Here is a 20,636-nt window from a genome sequence, read left to right as displayed (position 1 = left end):
GAGAGGGTGGGAGAGGCAGAGAGAGGCTGAGAGAGGCAGAGAGAGGCATAGAGGTGGAGAGAGGCAGGGAGAGGCTGAGAGAGGTAGGCAGAGGCAGGTAGAGGGTGGGAGAGGGAGAGAGAGGGTGGGAGAGGCAGGGAGAGGCTGAGAGAGGTAGGGAGAGGCAGGGAGAGGCAGTGCCCTGGTTTTGTTATTGTGCTGTCTCCATGTCTAAGCTCCGGGCTTCACTGTTGTGCTTCTGTGTCTTTGTGAAACTGAAGCCGCATTCTGTCAACCCGCTACGCATAAGTGGCAATTTACATGATGAGCTGAGCTTTTGCTTGCAGTTGGGTGTGTTTACGGTGCCATGTGCTGTGTGTTCCCTTTCAGCGACGAGTATTTATTTACACTGTCAGAATTAGCTGTTGTGTCTACTCTGACAGGTCTGATATGCATTATTTATCCTTGGCCTTAATAAACATATCTTTCCCACCCAGTGTATCAAATACCCCTGGGGTGAATATAGTTTACCTCTTTTATTTTACTTTATCTGTTTCTTAAGTTCAAACTTTGGAGGGTATACCTTAATTTGTATGCTGTTAGACATATTTTGTGTCGTACAATATTACCTTTTTAGCATTTCAGGGAATTCTGATCATTCTGTCATTGAAATGCTTTTTTGAAAAGGCTTCCATGTTGAAAGCCTGATTGTAACTCTCTGTCTCTTTCTCCTCTCAGGTGGTGCTTGTGTTTGCTCTGAGCATCGGGGCCCTTGTAATATACTTCATCGATTCCTCCGAGTAAGTGTTCATCTCCACTTCATGTTCTAGTCGTTTTTCTCGGTATCTCATAGAAGTGTCTCTGTGAAAGGGTCAAAACCAGCAAAAACACACAAATTAGAGAAGAACTGGTGTCTCCTGTCTGTCATATGACAGACTGAGCTTGTGTTGAAATACATCTTGTCATGACTCATGAGCCATTCTCTGTTCTTTATCGTTGGTGTCACTTGTTGAGTTTTTATACTTGTCTCTGATTCTGTATCCACCCCCTTCAGTCCTGTTTGAACTCTGATGGGTCTGTGAGTAGGCCTGAATACGCGTCCTGTCCCTTTCTACAGCTGATGGCTCCAGTAAATCCCTTCCAGGTAGCTGTCCTTGCCTGGGCTTACTGTCAATTTCACCCGCCAACAATCCTTGCTCACAGATGAAATTGCTTAATCTCTGTGATGCAAGGATCAGAGCCTCTCGAGGCCGGCGGGAAAGACCAGGAAGTGTCTGTCCCCAAAACAATGGCCGTCTCTCACCAAGTGTGAGGAAAAGGAACACCCGTTTAGCCTGGTTTTTGCTAAAGAAAAAAAAAAAGGGCTGCGCTGCTAGCTGTGGATGCTGTTGGAAAGGAAGTACCATTAGACAGCAGAGCAAAACAAAAAGAACACGCGCATGTGCACGGCGGCCCAGAGAACAGAGAGTACGGACGGAGGAAATGAGCGTTTCCCAGGTACTGACCGCACTCACACAGACTGTCCAGCACTTTTCAAATCAATACATCTCGTTAGGCAGCCTTCTAAAGACAACTGTGTGAGTCAGGCTGGGACGGGCTTCACCAGTCTGCTCTCGTTACATCATCCAAACAAGCCCAGGTAGAATTACGTCCCCTGCAATAGACCATCTGTGGTCCCCCCCCCCCCCTCCCCCCCCAACCCTCTCTCCTTAGTTGGAGTGTCAAAGAAGACTCCCTTATCACATGATGAAGAGGGGCCCTTTGAACTCTCTGCTGACTTCCTATCAGGCCTGTGGTCTTGTAAACCACTCTCCTGCAGATCCCTTCTCTGGTTATTGGAAGCGTCAGGAACGCTGGGGAGGGGGTTCAAATCCCCTTTTCATGATTACAAACTGTATTCTCTCTCCGATGGTGCTTCCAAGCATTGTGGGCAGCCTCACACTCTCCCTGGGCCTGGAGAGCAGCTCTGCTCTCTCTTGCATGCAGGCTAAAGACACAGCAGGTTGTAATAGATACGGCCCTTCCTGTAATTAGCCTTGTGTGCCCACTGAAGCATCGCACGGCCAAAGAGGCAGACCTTGCTGCACAGTGGCACCAGGGAAACCACTGAGACAAGTCAACAGGCGCGAGAAAAAGTGAAAATGTCTAAACAAACTCTTCTTTTTGTTGACCTAGAAGTGTTCAGGGACGTTAACTGATGTCCTCTGTTGTAATTGTACTGTACTGGGGATGATGTGTGAATCGTTCATTCCCCAAATGTGTTTTTTAAGTCTATTTATTAGTCAATTCATATCATTTGTAAAATCGTGTTTTGTTTGGCATTGCTTTATTTTTTATGGAAACATTTTAAATGTAAATTGTGCAACCCTTTCTTAAGTTTGACAAAGGCATTGAGATCCAGCCTCTTTGCATCAGAGTAAAGCAACAGTATGAGAGGGAGAGGGAGAGGGAGAGGGAGAGGGAGAGGGAGAGGGAGAGGGAGAGGGAGAGGGAGAGGGAGAGGGAGAGGGAGGGCTGCAGAGAGTTATGCTCTCAATAATGGCTGCAGCAGTCCCTGCCTGACCAGGCTCATTCTGTTCAACCTCACAGCAGACCAGACCTCTGTGCGACCAGACCTCTGTGCGACCAGACCTCTGTGCGACCAGACCTCTGTGCGACCAGACCTCTGTGCGACCAGACCTCTGTGCGACCAGACCTCTGTGCGACCAGACCTCTGTGCGACCAGACCTCTGTGCGACCAGACCTCTGTGCGACCAGACCTCCACTCTGTCCCCATGAGGGACTGTGGGTGGATAGACTCAGGATGGAATCAGTTCGCTGCAGGAAGATGAGACTGTGTAGCGCGCTTCTATTAACAGCCACCGGCTCACTGACAGTGACCTAATGAGGCCTAATGTTTCAATGAGATTGACTTTTATACACTGCAAAGAATAGTTTATATTCAGGGATGTTCAGACATAACCTGCTGTATTAAACAGGAAATATACTGATTGTCACAATATTAGACTATTAGACCTGCAGGAAGTTACCCCCAGGGTGTCTTTTAGCGTCTCTACCAAGTTCTATTTGAGGACAGTTTTAGTCATACGATGGGGAAGTGATTTTTGTTAACTTTTTTCTTATAATGATAGCATCCAGATCTAAAGAGAAGTAGGATATTAAGCCAGCTCTCTGGGTCTAATGGATCCGTGTGGAGCTCCATAAGGTTCAGTGAAGGTTCAGGTTTGCTCTGCACGGCCGAAGAACCACGTCACAAACAGCATGATGACAAACGTAGGAGTCCTTTTCCATCACTGATTATTCAGGCTGTAAACGAGATGAAACATCCTCCTTCACACTGACAAGAAGCATGCTACTAATACCAAAAGCTTGTCCATCATCTCACTCAAATGTATTTTTTCCCAGTGAAACAGGAAGGAATGCAACAGGAGCTAATTGTGCCAAGCTTTGTCCTGTCAATCATGATTCACTTTCATCTGGAACCAAGGGGGCTTCTGGGACAGCTGTGTTTATGCTATATTTAGAGCCTCTGCAGCAGTGTGCTCTTTGATATATATGCTATGTGGACGGTCATGTATGGTCTAATCCAGCGATTCCCAACCTGTGGGCCGCAGCCTAACCCTAACCCGCCAAACCAATGAAAACTATGAAAAATGAATAAATATCTGATATAATAAAAATCAAAAATTCTTACAGATTTTAAAATGACATTTTGCCTTTAATTCATCATGACCGAGACGCCGATGGATATGCTTGGCACGTTAACGAAAGACTATAGAAGCAAATCAGTGACATAATGTTTTGAATTTTAAGGCATTGAATGCTTAATATTGAAAACAGTCCAATTAATAAACACAAATTAAGTGACCCGATGTATAGGGTGGCTGCAAAAATATTTGAGCTATGCTAGTATGCCGCAAAGTGGAAAAGGTCGGGAATGGTTGGACTGGTCTATATGGGTCTGTGTAGCTCCACTGTGTGTTCAGGTGAGGCCGGGGTTCTCTGTACGGCACTGTCTGTCCCCCCTGTACATGTTTACCACAGCCTCTTCTGTTACAAGATCATTCGTTTCACAGGGTGTGTTGTTCTGTTCTCAGGTGATAAATGTGTTTACAGTTATAACCACATTCTCTCTTTATTGGGATTCTTAGTGCCAGATTCAAGCTTTTTTTGAGGGTGAGACTACATTACATTGCTAGCACTTGCTATGGCTGCCTGACCACTTAAGATAAATCATACCCTGCATGCAGTTAACCCTTAAACTACTGCTTCAGCTCCCCATATCCCTTAGTCCCTAACCCCCCATCCATCCTAAACAGCACTCATTACAGTCTGAAAGGAGGAATGCCTCCTTTGACATGAAAAGAAAAAAACCTTAATGACACACCTAACGAAATGTGAACAGCTGGGAAGTCGAATCTGCTCACTCCTAAGAGTCAATGAGTCGGAGGAGAGGATGCAGTTATTTAAGGGTTAATGAAGGAAATCGACCTATATGATTATTTGCTTGTGTGACAAAGTGCATGTTGTCTTCTAAACAGACAACCCTTTTGGAGACACCTACTTTTGCACTTGAATTATTTTGGGGGTCAAAATGCATTTTCCAGGGAAGGAGAGTGCATCGTTTTTTGTTGTTGTCATATTAAATGCATTGAAACATCAACATTTAACATTTGTCTTCTTAATGGAACCTAATGACAACAAATAAGGCATCTAACAACCTGTTGTTCTCTATTGCTTCCAGCCCAATTGAATCCTGTCAGAATTTCTACAAAGACTTCACGTTACAGATCGACATGGCGTTCAACATTTTCTTCTTGTTGTACTTTGGTCTACGTGTAAGTACAACATACAAACGTGAAGACGCATTCTGTGGAGGGAGGATCACAATATTGATCAATCGACTCACAAAAGTCGTTGTTTCCTTCAACAGTTCATCGCGGCCAATGACAAGCTGTGGTTCTGGCTTGAGGTGAACTCTGTGGTGGACTTCTTCACGGTTCCTCCTGTGTTTGTTTCTGTCTACTTGAACAGGAGCTGGCTTGGTAAGGATACCACATCTTCTCTTACGCAGAAAAACAGAGGCCTAGATATGTACCAAGCGTGGTGGAGTAGATTTCAAGGTTTTTAGAGTCTGCAGTGCCACCCAGTGGTTATCAAGTGCAGAACAGTTGAGTTTGCGATGATAAGCCTCAGTTTAGGAAGCAATAGTACACTGGTATTCAGTGACTTCAAATGCGCGTTTGGAGACGTAAATCGCTACTTGTAGATGGTTAAAAGTATCCAGCTTCAAAATGTACTTTTCAAATAAGATTGCCCATAGCAATTGCCACGTTTTCCAACTAGAACAGCTTGTGAAAGGATCTGTGATGGCTGCAAGATCAGAGGTGGTGGTAAAGAGTTGTCATGATGGTAGACCTGCATCTCCTGGGCAGAGCTCATTTGCCTGTCAAACCTTGCAGTGCCTGATTGAAATTGGTATGTGATTAAAGATGGAAACAGCACATGAAGGGATGTAAAGATAATAGGCTTTTGTTGCTGACCACTGCATCGAAATAGAAGTCAATCTGCTAAATGTGTGAAGCTCATCACCAGAGAGGCCTGCTAAGGAATTAGAAGATTAGAGGTGATTTCCTGTTCCATCACAGGTGTGGATCTGTGTCTCCCATCACCTGTCAATCAAAGATGGTACAGGTCACTACCGCCCCTACTTGGCACCTCACTTAACCACTCTGGATCCTTTTGGCCACTCAGTCTTAGCAGAAGGATGTTGAAAGGTGTGCTGTTGAATGATGACTTTAAAGAGTGTAGGTTTCTGTGTAAAACAGCGCCGACTGGTGGTTTTCTGAGAGATGGCATCCACTGTCATTCTAAAACTGGCTCCAGCTAGACAGTTTACTGTACATCATTCTGGTTAAGCTTTTTAATGCATAAACTCTTGGAATAATTTGTTATAGTATATATATCAAATGCTACAGTTTTTTGGAAGATTTGTCATTCAGCATGCATGTAATTCCAATAGCAAGATTAAACCTGAGAAAATATTTGATGGTACCCAATCTTAGTTTGTGTGGTGTATGGGCACTGGCCTGTGGTTTCTTGCGAGGAGGCGAATTGTGTCGCTCCATGTGACTGTTTTTGCAGCGTCAGTCTATGTACTGGACCTTTCTGAATGAATCCACTTCATGTCATGATCCATCTCGTCTGAATTGTGTCTGGACATTTTAGCACATACTGTAGCACATACTGTACCACATGCAAAAACACATAGTTAAAGCACGGATATCTCTGACACGGAAATGTACAGGAACACTAAGGATCCCAGCTGTCACTGGCTGCCTGCTCCACAATCTCAAACAGAATCCAAGTTACTCTGTTACGGTAGTTGATGTCCTAAATCTCTCACAGTAGCTTACGCTTTAGCTGGTCGGTTGAAAAAGTAGAAACAAGGTACGTTACAGTATTTAACATCTTTTTTTACTATTTAATAGCTTTATGGAAGCACTTTGAGTGGGTGAAAAGCATTATCCATTTGGAAATAATAGCCATGGCAGCTAATTTCCAATCCAAATGTTCCAGATTTTTTGCTCTTGAGCTGAAAAGTAAACACTGAAAGAGGCTTTTAGCATTAAGCTGTTGAAACTAGCCTGAAATGATCCCATCTGTTCATTCGGTGAATAAAACAAAAATGCTTTTGGTCTTTCACCACAACACTTGTTCAAGTATGTTCATGATGGAGTGTACATTTTAGTTTTTAAATGCAGAACCATTACATGTTCTACTCAAAGTTGGCATTATACAACGGATTGTAGACAAGATGCATTTTAACTGTTGCCTTAAATGTCTTGACTGATTGTGTGTGTGTGTGTTTGTGTGTGTGTGTGTGTGTGTGTGTCCTTACATAGTCAGCTTGAAGTCAACAAGCCACCAGCCTTGGGTGACATCCGTTATGATCAATACTGGATTATTGCTTGTTTGCTAAATCCTGTGAAGAATTCAATGATTGTCCAAGGCCTTTCATCTTGCAATACTGTGGTGTAAAACTTGATCTCTGATGCATTTGGTTATTTTCCAACCATTAAGATTACTGCATCAAATGGCAGGGACAGAATAGGAACACATTGTACTGCAGTAAGGCTGTGAGAAGCTGTACATTGTCCCAACTGCTGAACAGACTTGCAGTCTGGCCTCTGCCTTTCCCTGTGAGAATCCTAAAGGAGCTTATGCTGTAATATCCTGATGGAAACGGGTTGGTTTTAAGCTCAGGGCGCACCACTGATCATAACGAGTATTCCATGAGTGTCTGTGGTAAATCTGATCATGACGCATCTCCAGGAACATGGATCTGTTGTCGTGCCCCCCCCCCCCCCCCCCCCGGGACCCCCTGCCTGGTGGGCTTTCTAACCTGTTTGTCTTTGTCCGTGGATGTGGAGAGAGCTTCTGGCTAGCCCCACCACGAGGAGAGAGCAAAGGAGCCAATAGATGAAGCTGATATAAGGGGAGGGTCATCCAATACCAGCACTTCTGAAACCCTCCACAGAGAGGATGGACACGCGTGTTGACGAGCACGGGTTAACTTGATTCGGAGAGCTTTGTGGTCCTGCCAGAAGCATTTGTCAGTCTTAAAACATGATCCCGACTAAGATGCTGGTGTACAGAGGGCCCGATGGGGGCACGCGCTCTGAGACGTTTGTAACGACGCGGAGGCGCAAGAAGTCGTGCGGGGATCTTTTTCAGAACGGCTACAGGGTCAAGATGGGTCACGGACAGGGCCGAGACAAGGAGGACCAGGATGGCCTGTGTCACAGTGTGATCTCCTGCTTCCGTGTGGTATCATACTGGGGTAAGACCTGTATGGTGGCTCCTGTACACCACACGCTTTGGCGCTGCTTCACCCAAAAACTCCACTGCCCCCATTCAGCGGGACCGTGTTCACGGACAGTAATCAGGATTTGTATTGTTTACCATCTGTCCGAATCGCAAATGCAAAAATGACTTCCCTGGAGGGTTTATTCTGTGTATAATTGGTTGTAGAATTTGCAGTATTTGCAGGATGATTTGCCTTTTTGAAAGGCATGAGCTTTTCAGTGCAAATGAAGATGGATTTCACTTGATTTGTTTACCCATGAGATTATTTTTGATTATTTATTCATTTCTTGAGATGCAGACTATTTACATTCAGTCACATGCAGCTTCCACTGACAGATGCTTCTCCTTTGTTATTTGTATTTAGATTTTTTTGTGAGAAATATTCAGTTTGTTTTTGCTGGAGTTTTGTTACTCTGCATCTCTGTTTTTGATCATGGTCACTATACAGCAATTAGTCTGTAAGTGGATGTTTAGGGAATTATCTCCAGTTGATCAAATGTTGGGGGTTTTGGGTCAAAATGTCTTTTTGAAAGAGGATATGACACTCTTTTTAATAAGTATGATCGGTGCTCCTTTGCGAGACTACATACTTAGTGTAACTGTTTCATTTTCGTCATCTTTTCACCGGTTGCATGTGTCTTCATTCACTAGAATGTGTTACTAACCTGTGCCCCATTATAGCAACTACCCAGTGTGTGCTTTAGACAGTGCTGGAGTTGATGATGTCGTAACTACCAGGTAGTGTGATGTGTTGTTGCTTGTGTATAGCAAGTGTACATAGTTAGCTGGGGTAGCTCTCTACACAACACAGGGTCACATGACTGATGGTCACATGACTGGGACATCTTTGCCCTTGACATCCTGGCAGAGTTCTCAGATTTTAGATTTTTTATTTTCTTTTAATACCCGCAAATTTGGGATTTGACGTCATGGCTGGTCCCCACTCCGATGGGACCGTCCACCTGCCTTGACTCTAATCCACGTTTTGATCTCTCTCTCTCTCTCTCTCTCTGTCTTTTACTCTTCAGTAATGAAAAATGTGTCTGTTCGAAACACCAGTGCTTTGTGACTGAGTCTCTCCTCAATATTAAAGCACATGAGCTGTGTATTTAGTCAGACAGTTTCCCCAAAGCTGAGGTTGTTTGCTTGTTGCTACTTCGCACCTTCAGCTCTGCTGCTTTCTGTTACGGTGGTTTGAGAGGCCTGCAATTGGCTGTGTGTCGTTTTTCATTGCTATGAATCCAATGAAGATGTTAAAAATGGATGATCGCTTCAAAGGTACGATATTTGAAATGTTTTGATGGAATGCAGGCAGGTGATACAGTTACAGATTGTATGTGACTAGTTTGTAAAGATTACAAATTACTGAATCGTAAAATGTTTCTTTTTTTCTCACACAGGCTTGAGGTTTTTAAGGGCCTTAAGATTGATACAGTTCTCAGAAATATTACAGTTTTTGAATATATTAAAAACAAGGTAAGTGCACTATTATATTACAACTGCATTACGAGGGCTATTATTAACACCTGTGTAATGCAATGTTTAACACTTATGCATGTTAGTCCTGTTATTTCATATTGTAGTTAAATTATCATTTAATTAAAACAATTTAGCTCCTTGTGTTCTTTGTGTTTAGCCTTTACTTGGTTTTGTGTTTGTTAACCATGTGTGAAAACAACTTACTCCCAGACATGTTACTGGATCTAAGAACATGTTCATAGAAAATAAATTAAAGGCATGTCTATTGCTATATAGAATTCCTATACATAATATTTTACAAAAGGATGTCGTTTTTATGACTGCAAATCGACTCGGATGATGAAGAGAAATCTAGATTGTCCAGTGCTGCTTTTCTCTTTGGAAACCCTTCAGAGTGCGAGGGTACAGCAATGCTTTTCTACATCAGACATCATGAAGCAAACTGTTAGCAGTGTCCACACTGCTTAGAATTAAAGCTTTTTGCACAGATGTCAGGAAGAGCTTATAGATCAACAAAATGTTTTAGAATAATCCCTTCACTCGTTCAGTCAGAGGAAGGTAAGGCCAGCACTCAGCGTGGGAATGGACCCAAGCCAGACTCGCACCGACCAGAACAATGTCGTTTTTCCCTCACATGAGAATCGAATAGCAACAAATGTGTATCTCCTATTCCTTTTGATATTTTAAAGATGGCACGTTCTGGATGTTGACAGTAAACAATGGTGTCATATTTATTTTATTTAGAACCCCACTAGAATACATTAACTTCATACAGCTTTTGATTCTATATTCTGGGATGCGAATCTGAGGGGCGTGGTTGGCTACTGGCTGTTACCCCATGGGACATTCTTTTAGACCCTGTTACAAAAACACCTGTGGAGCAAGGAACCACTGTACAGTATTTATAGCATATCTACAGTACTGCTTCAGTGTTCTGGTGAATTAGTGTGTGTGTTTAACATATGGGAGTCGTGGATTGATACACAATAATGTTCTAGTAGCCAGGTTGCATTCGTGTCTGGTAATTTCACTTGTCAATATTGACCGATGATATCCGGCTCTTGTTTTTAATAGCAACTCCATAAAACTGGTGAACTTGTGTTCCATCTTCATAAGCACATGGCTAACAGCAGCTGGATTCATACATTTGGTAAGTTACTCTGAGCAAAACGGGCAACATGGGACTAGCTAAGTATGATTGTTCTGCAGTGTAAGAGATTGCGTGCACGCCTCTTCTCTGGAGCCTTTGGTGTTGAACGTAAAGTGTTTTGACTTGTATTCCAGGTGGAGAACTCAGGAGACCCTTGGGAAAACTTCCAGAATTCCCAAGACCTTTCCTATTGGGAATGTGTGTACTTACTCATGGTCACCATGTCCACTGTAGGCTATGGAGACGTTTATGCAAAAACCACCCTGGGTCGTCTTTTCATGGTCTTCTTCATCCTCGGTGGTTTGGTAAAAATCCATCTCTTATATTACACCTGCTTGAATCCTTCACACAGCAGATCTCCTGACATCATGACCATGATGTTCCCAGATACCGGAAGGCCTTTAGAGTCCGACTAACGTTAAAATAGAAACTGCCAGATGTCTTATACTCTCTGGGTGTGTTGCTCAGTCACACAAGGACATCTACCATTTGTGTCATGCACTGTAAATGAAAACACACTGTACATAATACTAACAGGTGCTATGTGATGATTGTATACTAAAGTAATTGTGTACTTAAGGAATAGGCAATATTCTCCATACCGTTGCATAGTTACAGCATTGTTTACGGTTATGACTCTAATAACTGGTTGGAGGATGTGTTTGTATAATGGTTGTTTTCAGGGGGTCCCAACATTTTGCTTTCCTACCCACATTCCAACAAACACAGTTTGGGCTATGATCTGTAGAACAGCCTGATGTGAAACGTGGCACTGCAGTCTCTTAACCAGTTTTCTTATTAGAATGGATGTTTTATGACACACAGTATTTTAAAACAACATAAACTTTTCATTGAAACTGTTCAAAACATTCAGTGAAAGTAACCCAGGGTTGCAGTGAGGTCAGAATCATCCTACAGGACTGGACTCTTTCCCAGAATATTATTAAACTGTGGATTAAGCAATACAGTGTTGCGTCACTGTAACATACAAGTTTATGTGACACAAGGTGACTATGTTTCTTGCCATCGTGAGTCTGTTTTGCCCATTTGTAAGCTAACATCAACATCAGTAATGTGCTTCAGGTGCTCCAGTAACAAGCCGTGTCCCATCAGGCTGTTCCTCTCTCGACCTAACACGGTGTTTGTTGGACTAAACATGGCACTGAGGATTTGTCTTTCTTTTTCTCCCTCTTTTTCAATCACAAATTGACAATGATGTCATTGTGGTGTCCGTTGTCCAGTTTTATTTTTGTATTTTTTATACATCAATATAAAACACATCCGTAAAAAATGCTTATATATTTTATAAGTTTCTTTTTTTCCTTTGTAGTATATATATATTATATATATATATATCTCAACTTGTCAAGAGCCATTTACAGTTTTTCACCTTTGTATTCAATTCCCTTTTTCATTTTTTACTGGCTTTTCGTCAACACTGTAGCATTCTTTTTTTCAGATTTTACGGATATCTTTAAAGCACAAGTAGAAGCCCTCCTCTTCTGCTTCTTTCTCTTCTTCTGTCTCCCATCTTCTCCTTAGGCCATGTTTGCGAGCTACGTCCCTGAAATCATAGAGTTAATAGGCAACCGCAAGAAATATGGTGGTTCCTATAGTGCGGTTAATGGGCGAAAGTAAGTATTCCAGGAGGCTCTGCTGCCTCCGAAACAGTAGAGCCTTCGCTGCATGCCTTGTCTTTTTCTGTTCCATGCATGTAGGCCATGTTTGCTCGCTACGTGCCAGAAATTGCAGCTCTCATCCTTAATCGGAAGAAATATGGAGGGAGTTATAACTCAACCAGAGGCAGAAAGTAAGTCAAACAAATAAACAACCCAAAACTGCTAAAAAGGTGTGGTTTTGTGTGACTGACGTTGCCTCTCGTAGAGAGGAGTAGAGACCCTGATCTCTCAGGTGTGTTTTATGATCTCAAGATTTAAAGCAGTGATCCACAGTCACACAGTGGCTGGAGAGCTTGGCCAGGAAAAGCTTATGCCATTGCTTTGTATTTGTGTGCAAGCTTTCATTGCTTTAGAATATGAATAAATGTTTTGTTGAAGTTGATTTTAAATGTAATTTTCACTATACGCTTGATTGTTACCTGTGCATCTGCTTAAATGTTTGTGTCGGTAATGTTTGTGTTTGCTGTGCATCACGCCCCCCCCCCCCCATCCACCCCTCCATCCCTCCGCCCCTAAAATAAGTCATATTATGATGGTTGACATTAGCTAAAGTTCCTATCAAACTATTCAGTGCATTATACACAAACAGTTTTTTGGACCCGTAAGGAAATAAACAAATGCGCTAGAGCACGGATGTTTAACAGTTAAACAATACTGTTGATAACCAGTGAATATGGAAAAATAGAAGACCTATAAATATGGCAAACTCATAATTCAAATTCTTACTGGATCTGTGCTACTTAACTATCGACATCCCACGTCTGCTTCCGCACGTCATCGCTTGCCAGTTCATTTTACATGGATCTACTTGTTTTTCTAACTGAAAAACAGCATCTATGTCTGATAATGAGGCATCGTTTTGCAAGCCCTGCTACATTCTTGGCCTTAATCTTCAGTCAGACTGGCACCAGATGGGCCTGAAACAATCTTAGGATTGGCATGCATAAGTTATTCTTGTGTTTCTCAAAACACAATAGGATTCTACTCTATAACACCCAATAACTCTGCTCTTAGACCAAGCAGATTTTCTTGGCTCATTTTGGTATTTGTGTTGTTTACTTTGTTTTGAAGGATTCATGCCTGGTTTTGGAACGTTTCTCTTGATCTGAATCCTGTTCTGTCCATCAAAGTTTGGATGCAAACAATTTCGGCAACCATACGCACTGCTGTATTTCACAGATATGCCTTCATCAATTAATTATTGATTAATTATATTGAACATTTCCTTTGTTTTCAAGTGTTTGCTAAAACAACTCATTAATAATATTCTAAGATTAATATAACGTTGTGCCTTAGCTCAAATGCAGCAGTGTTTGTAAAAGTTTAACATTTCTTTTAATTCATGCGGTAATGAGTCTGAATTATCTGACTGGTAGATTCTTGAGTTTAACTTGTTTAAAGCAGTATAATCAGGGAAGTAAAGATGGATGAGGTAAGGTTTCATCTTCAGTTGTTCTCTCTTGCTTCCTTCTTCATGCTCAATTTATTTTCTGTTTTATGTGGCTAATATTTTTCAAAAGAAATATACATATTTTTCACTCTGCCAGAAAAATGGCATATCCATATTTAGTGAATTCACAAAGATAAAAACATATTTTAAAAAAAATGAACATAAAGTAAACATGCACTTGTGATGACTAAACTCAATGGGAAAGATCTCAGATTACTACCTAATCTACGTAGGTAAATAGGTTGACAGAGTGAATTCAAAGAGAAATTCACCATTGCAACATAACAATCCTGAACCCTGAATTCAATTGATCTCATAAGTACAGGGTAATAGCGTTAAACCCCTTGCATACTTTCCATTATGCAACAAGGTCACAGTCTAATTGAGCTGTATCCTTGGATTCAAGATGTCTAAAGTAAGAACAATGGCATAATCTCAAGCGAGTTATAATCCGATTTAATCTGTTACCAAAATGCATAATGTTTTTAGATCTCTGCCTTTGATTCAATCCCCACATAATAATTTAGTATTCTATATAAGCCCTGATTATAAGGAATGTAGTTTGTCTAAAATATCCCTCCCCTCACATACTCAGGATTTTAACGATCCCTTGCATCATTTCATTTTAATTTCAGGATCAAGGCGAAAGATTTGATCATTATTTTACTTTTTGGGGCCTCAAAATAATGTTTTGTCATCGTTTCTAAATCCAATTCTTTAGGCACATCGTGGTCTGTGGTCACATAACACTTGAGAGTGTTTCGAACTTCCTGAAAGACTTCCTACACAAGGACAGGGATGATGTCAATGTAGAAATTGTTTTTCTCCATAAGTAAGTACACCACAGTGTCCCCCCTAACTTTGAGCCTCGACAAAAAAACACACTTGGAATATATGTCCAAGGAGAAGAGGCTTGCCCGCTGACACGGTGTGTGAGCCAGGCAGTAACATCCACTCTCCTCCTTTGTCTTAGTATTTCCCCTAATCTTGAGCTGGAAGCCTTGTTCAAGCGCCACTTCACCCAAGTGGAGTTTTACCAAGGATCTGTTCTCAACCCACACGATCTGGCTAGAGTCAAGGTAAACTGCTCCTTTGCCACGCAAAGCAAAGCAAACTATGTTCAACGTGGTTTTTTTTTTCTGTGTGGTGCACTTCCAATTATACATGTGGTCTAATGTGGTTAATCTGAATAGTCCGATCTGCTTCTGTGATCTCTCAGATTGAGTCAGCTGACGCCTGTCTGATTTTAGCCAACAAATACTGTGCCGACCCTGATGCCGAGGATGCGTCCAATATTATGAGGTAAGGCATGTTTTCAAAGCAAGAACAAGCATTCAGCGTCTGAGTCCTCAGGAGAGTTCTGTTACCAAGGATACAATAAAAGACCCCCCCCCTCCCTCCCCCTGGTCATGATCACTGCTGATGGACATTTATTTCATGTATTTTAGTACAGGGCAAATGTCCATTTTATGGACAATGTAGTTATTATCTTATCTTTGTGTTCTCCGTGACATTTCAGGGTGATATCCATCAAGAACTACCACCCGAAAATTAGAATAATCACTCAGATGTTGCAGTACCATAACAAGGTGAGCCTTTGAGGAAACCTAAAATGCTCTTAACAACTACCGAACAACATAGCTGACATTCATACCATTTCTGTTTTGGCTGTCCATAGGCCCACCTTTTAAACATTCCAAGTTGGAACTGGAAGGAGGGAGACGATGCGATCTGCCTTGCAGAGCTGAAGCTGGGGTTCATCGCTCAGAGCTGCCTGGCACAAGGCCTGTCCACCATGCTGGCCAACCTGTTCTCCATGAGGTCCTTCATCAAGGTAGGAGGGTCAGATGGCTGAGCGGTTAGGGAATGGGGCTACCAATCAGAAGGTTGCAGGTTCGATTCCCGGCGGTGCCAAATGACGTGTCCCTGGGCAAGGCACTTCACCCTACTTCCCTCGAGGGAATGTCCCTGTACTTATTGTAAGTCTCTCTAGATAAGAGCGTCTGCTAAATGACTCAATGTAAACTGTAAGGTACCGCCGCCCCGCTCCCTACAACCTACTAACCTGTCGGCAAGGGCGGAACATTTCAGAAGTACCTGATGTTCCCGTTAGAATGCACACGTGCATGTGTTGTCTTTATTTAAGTTGCGATATTCTCTCTCTATCTTTCACTGTCCATCCTAGATTGAAGAGGACACATGGCAGAAGTATTACCTGGAAGGTGTAGCCAATGAGATGTACACAGAGTATCTGTCCAGTGCCTTTGTAGGCTTATCTTTTCCCATGGTTTGCGAGTAAGTTGAGCTACATACGCCCATGGTGCACAGCATCCCAGTTGATTACATGTCTAATTCCTGTGCTGTTCTCTCCTAGACTCTGCTACGTCAAGCTGAAGCTGCTGCTGATAGCCATAGAGTACAAGTCTGATCAAAGAGAAAGCAGGTTAGATTGATGTGTGGATCTTCTCCTGTGTTACTCACTGTTGTCTCGTGATCCAGTTCCGTTGTGCTCCAATGTGGGTTTAAAATGTGTTTTAATTATGCCCAAATATTTTCCTGTCTCTAGAAAACATCAACATTTGTTTTTGTCTCCTTGATTCATTATAACCACCCCTTAGTCTTTGGTAGTTGAGACATACACTTTATATAGATTAAACTCAGGACCAGAAGCTAACTTTGCCAAGTTGTATTTGTCCACAGTGGAAAGCAATCTTCACATGAAATGGTACACAGATAGTAATGTGAACTTAACAACGTAATTACTTTCTCTAACAATTGCCCTTCTTTTTGCGTAGCACCCTCATCAATCCTGGCAACCATGTTAAAATGCAGGAGGGAACTTTGGGCTTCTTTATTGCCAGTGATGCCAAAGAAGTGAAAAGGTAATACTGGCTGCATGTAAGATGTACAGTATACAGACAATACGGTATTAAAATTTAAAAAGTATCTATTTTAGAATCTTTTGTTCTGAATGTTGTTGTTTTTTTGTAGGGCACTATTTTACTGCAAGGCTTGCCATGATGACATCACAGACCCCAAAAGGATTAAGAAATGTGGATGCAAAAGATGTAAGTGTTTGTCTTTAATTCTTTGTTTAGTTTATTTACTGTGTAGTTCTACTGTGCTAATGGACCGAAGAGGCTTAGAATGGTGTAAGTTCAATGTTGTTTGAGTTGACACTTAGCTAACATTGACATAACATTATGGTAATTAGATGATATACAAAATCCCTTGTCAAAATCTGCCATGTCCAGTATTAATAATGAATCATAAATCCCTGTGATCGATGTATGTAAAAAGGTTAAATAAGATACTTTAAAACAACTGGTATAACATATATGCATCTACAACATGCATATTCATATTTAACATAAAATATTTCAGTCTGATTCAGTACATTAAACTGTCCCATCTTAGATTTAGTTTATTTTTTCTTCGATATGCAAAAAATTACTGTAGTTTTCCATGACAAACTATTTTGACCACTACTATTAACCCAATGTTTAACGTATTCTCCCCCTGCTGCCTTGGAACATGAAAAAAACATTTTTTAACCCTTCCTTCGCTTTATAGTGATATATTGTGAGTAAAATGGGTTCCCTGTGCCCACAGCCTGTTGTCCTTGATAAAGGATAGATATGTCTGGATTTGACTGTCCTGCTCTAGATGTTGCATGTACAGTGATGGGTACTGGACCCTTCCATCTTATCATCTGTTCTAAGTGCAAGGCAAACATTTCAAGAAGAATGAAGACAGAGCAGGCGATATATGTAGTCCCTTATTTAATACATTTGTGTCTATAAAGAGAATGGTGCTCTGTGAACCTAGTGGGGGCGTCGTACCGGAGTTAACCACCAGATGTCCCCACAGCACATGGACGACATTCATTTGGTCAGAACCCAGCACGAGTTGATGTTTTAACAGGAAGCAAACAAGACATAAACATAATTTTTAGACAGCAAATACCAAGATTTTTCCTGTTGGTGAGTGTATGAGTAAAAATAGACATAAATAATTAAATATACCACTTTTTATATTTCTAGCAACAACCCCAAAAAATCCTACAATTATTTGTTAAACCCACCCAGCATAGTGAGACGTAAACAATTCAGTCCGCTCTTCTAAATCAGTCAGTGTTGTGTGCTTTCGTCCATATGTTTACGTTGCTAACAACATTTCGTTTGGTTATAACATATGCACTTTGAGAATGTCATATGAGAACAATGTTCTTATGGCTTCCAGCATAATGTTTCACAGTCGTGTGCCATGTATGGTCTGCTAACCATCTACAGTGTGAAACATTTTCATCCCCAAACCTAATAACTTGTTTATTAACCCTCTTCTGCAAAGCTGTTGTATGTCATTTTGTTTAAAACAATGACAATACATACATATTTTGACCTCTTCGGTAGAAGTCATAAACTCCATCATATTTACATTTCAGTGGCTATGACAAGATCGCATGGGGGTTTTAAAATGTTTAGTGGGTAAAGACATTTATTGGTAACCAAACCGTCCACCCTACCTACTTGTTTGAGCAGGTAAATACGGTTCTAAGGAGGGTTCCGGTGAACATGCCAAGGACATCTTCAACCCATAAACTTGAATCCTCGTTCCCTCTGACTTCCCCATTCACATCCCCATCTAATCCTTTGCCATTCTGATATTCATCTAAGAGACCAGCTTGACTGGATATCTCCTTATGTATTGCTCTTGTCTAATGAAAGGCCCAAAAGAGTTTACCTAGTCATCTCTGGTAGCATCTAGCCAACATCCCCATCCATCACTTTCCCCTACCAGGTACAGAATGACCTTACCATTAACCTGCTACTTTTCCTTTCCTTTCCTCTCACCCAAACCATGACTATAGCCAAGATGTCCACCTACAAGAGAATGAAACTGGCATGTTGTTTTGATTGCGGCTGTACTGAGCGTGACTGCTCTTGCATGTCGGCTAATGTGCGTAGTAACTTGGACACCTTCCCACGAGGCATCCCACCCTCTCCTGTCTCTGTTCATGATTGCTCGGCCACGTTACGTGCCTGTAAGTTGTCCACATGACACGTGCTGTTCCATGTTTGTGACGTGCACTCTTGTGTACGTGCTCACCGTCCACTGGCTGCCCTCTGTGATGTGTTATAGTAGTAGCCGATTAGTTTGGGATGTTTTTATTTATGATTTGATCTATCTGTTGTTGTGCTGCTGTGGCGTTGCTCGTCAAGGTGACCAGTATGTGTTTCAGTCCAGCATGCTGTAGAGGATTGGTGTATGCTTTACTGTTGTTTTGTACAGTTTATTGTTCTGTGTTTACATGTTTCCAGTTCATTATTAATTCAAAGATTGCTTACAGTGGTTACACTAAATGTGAATAGATACGGATGCTAAACTGTTTTAGAGTATTAGAAATCACTGTTTGGGAGAAAACATTGTTGCCTTGATTGTTAGGTTGTTTAAGTGGTGCCCATAGTCTTTATTTCAGTGACCTGAATCTTTCTCAGTCGATACCATGTATTCACGGGTAGTAATGTGAGAAATAACTGTGTGAAAGGGAAAGCCCTCAGACACAGAGACACAGAGCAAAGCAGACTTGATTTCAGATAGCTTGAGACTTTATCAAATCAAACTGAAGTGTCTAGCGGCTAAAACAGTCCCGGTCAGAGTTCTGCTGTGCTGCCTCAATTCACATCAACGTATTAAAAACGTCGTCCATTTTTTTGCGTGGAACTGATTTTTCGGATCAGAAGCAGAAGGGCCCATAGTTAGTTGGCGGTCCCAGGGGTAGGAGGACCCTGTAGCACATCCATCCAGGCCACTGGATGTGGATGTGAGTGCTGCCCTGCTAGCCAGGCTACAGTCGTTCTGAGCTCCAGAGTGGCTGTCGACATGGTGTGGGGCGCTCTGAGAATAGGCCTTATGCGGCCTGACGTGGAAATTATGTTTGCATTTTCATTTTTGGAGTGCTACCGGTTGTCATGAAACTCGGCGTGACAGTTCTTAACCACCAGGCAGCCTAGGGCCCCCTCTCCCCCCCTCTCCCAGCCTCTCTCGTAGTGGGACAGATGCTAGGCTGTTAGTCCTGCGACTCTGCTCGCGCCCACCGATCGCAGGCGACAGATGCCAGGACCAGCGAGGTCCCAGTTTGAACATTGCTGTCACTGTCCTGCCCTAAGCTCCAAACATGACCTTTATTGTGGAAATGGGGGTTGAAACAAGGTACTAATGAACATGTGGAAGCTGACGCACTGAAAATTCCAGGCAGCGTCCACATTTCTCTCTGGCTGACCCGGGGAACGAGAAACATCCTGTCTGTTATCAGTAGGAAGGAAACTCTTCTTAGATAGACAATGACCTCTATGTAAAATCTCACTTGGGGTTTTTAAATAAAATCGTCCCTAATCCTGTTGGTTTACTTACCTGGTTTAAACCATTTTGATTGAGGACTTGTCTGTGTCATTTAGAATAATCATTATACTAAAATAGCTGGTGGCTGTGTCCAATAACTTTATGATTATTCATTTCAGCCTACTGCCATCCTCCTGTTAATTTTCCATATCTTTTGTTCATTGCTGTAACCATGGTCTTCGAGGTACTGTAACCATGGTCTTCAAGGCACTGAGCTTCAAGTGCCTTCAAGAGTAGCAGCTCCCAAACACCAGAAACATTATCATCATTTCAAACCTTCAGTTACCTACGATCATGCAATATCATTTGCTCCCATTGCAACCTGTTCTTCCCTGTAACCTGTCATTGTCTTTGCATTTTCCTCAGCTAAAAATAGCTATAACGGATATATCAAATCAAGTAAGTTTTGATTTCCATTCTTTTGGTTTCTCAAACCCTCCCCTGTGCATCTTCATCTTTCTTACTGTTTCTAATCCTCCATATTTTCCTGTTTGCCCATCATGGTTCTGTTTACCCTCTGATCTCTGAATCACTGACATTGAGAACGATGTGTCTCTAAAACATGGACAAGGAGTGTTGTAAAGTGCACCTGTGTGTTTTACAACAATCTTAATCTGTAAACATTCCA

The 20,636-nt window shown here is 41.9% G+C and overlaps 1 protein-coding gene across 7 annotated transcripts in view; it reads left to right on the top strand.

The window, feature by feature from the left end:
* Window positions 1-20,636, top strand: part of LOC124475239 (calcium-activated potassium channel subunit alpha-1-like) — a 60,359-nt gene that overhangs the window by 21,634 nt on the left and 18,089 nt on the right. For 2 of the 7 annotated variants that reach the window (XM_047031676.1, XM_047031673.1), the window contains exons 3-19: window positions 718-779; window positions 4,724-4,817; window positions 4,913-5,024; window positions 9,249-9,324; window positions 10,402-10,477; window positions 10,612-10,782; window positions 12,020-12,111; window positions 14,328-14,438; window positions 14,580-14,685; window positions 14,826-14,908; window positions 15,126-15,195; window positions 15,285-15,440; window positions 15,792-15,901; window positions 15,981-16,049; window positions 16,402-16,488; window positions 16,598-16,674; window positions 20,375-20,407. In XM_047031676.1, the coding sequence (XP_046887632.1) occupies window positions 718-779; window positions 4,724-4,817; window positions 4,913-5,024; window positions 9,249-9,324; window positions 10,402-10,477; window positions 10,612-10,782; window positions 12,020-12,111; window positions 14,328-14,438; window positions 14,580-14,685; window positions 14,826-14,908; window positions 15,126-15,195; window positions 15,285-15,440; window positions 15,792-15,901; window positions 15,981-16,049; window positions 16,402-16,488; window positions 16,598-16,674; window positions 20,375-20,407 (1,585 nt within the window). Of the gene's footprint in view, window positions 1-717; window positions 780-4,723; window positions 4,818-4,912; window positions 5,025-9,248; window positions 9,325-10,401; window positions 10,478-10,611; window positions 10,783-12,019; window positions 12,112-12,195; window positions 12,288-14,327; window positions 14,439-14,579; window positions 14,686-14,825; window positions 14,909-15,125; window positions 15,196-15,284; window positions 15,441-15,791; window positions 15,902-15,980; window positions 16,050-16,401; window positions 16,489-16,597; window positions 16,675-17,179; window positions 17,189-18,476; window positions 18,651-20,374; window positions 20,408-20,636 lie in introns of all 7 variants that reach the window. The other 5 variants (XM_047031677.1, XM_047031675.1, XM_047031679.1 and 2 more) reach the window with 4 other exon arrangements.

The sequence above is a fragment of the Hypomesus transpacificus genome, chromosome 13 (assembly GCF_021917145.1).
Source record: "Hypomesus transpacificus isolate Combined female chromosome 13, fHypTra1, whole genome shotgun sequence".
Classification (NCBI taxonomy): domain Eukaryota; kingdom Metazoa; phylum Chordata; class Actinopteri; order Osmeriformes; family Osmeridae; genus Hypomesus; species Hypomesus transpacificus.
Note: the sequence above shows the minus strand (reverse complement) of the source record. Positions and strands in the feature narration are given on the sequence as shown.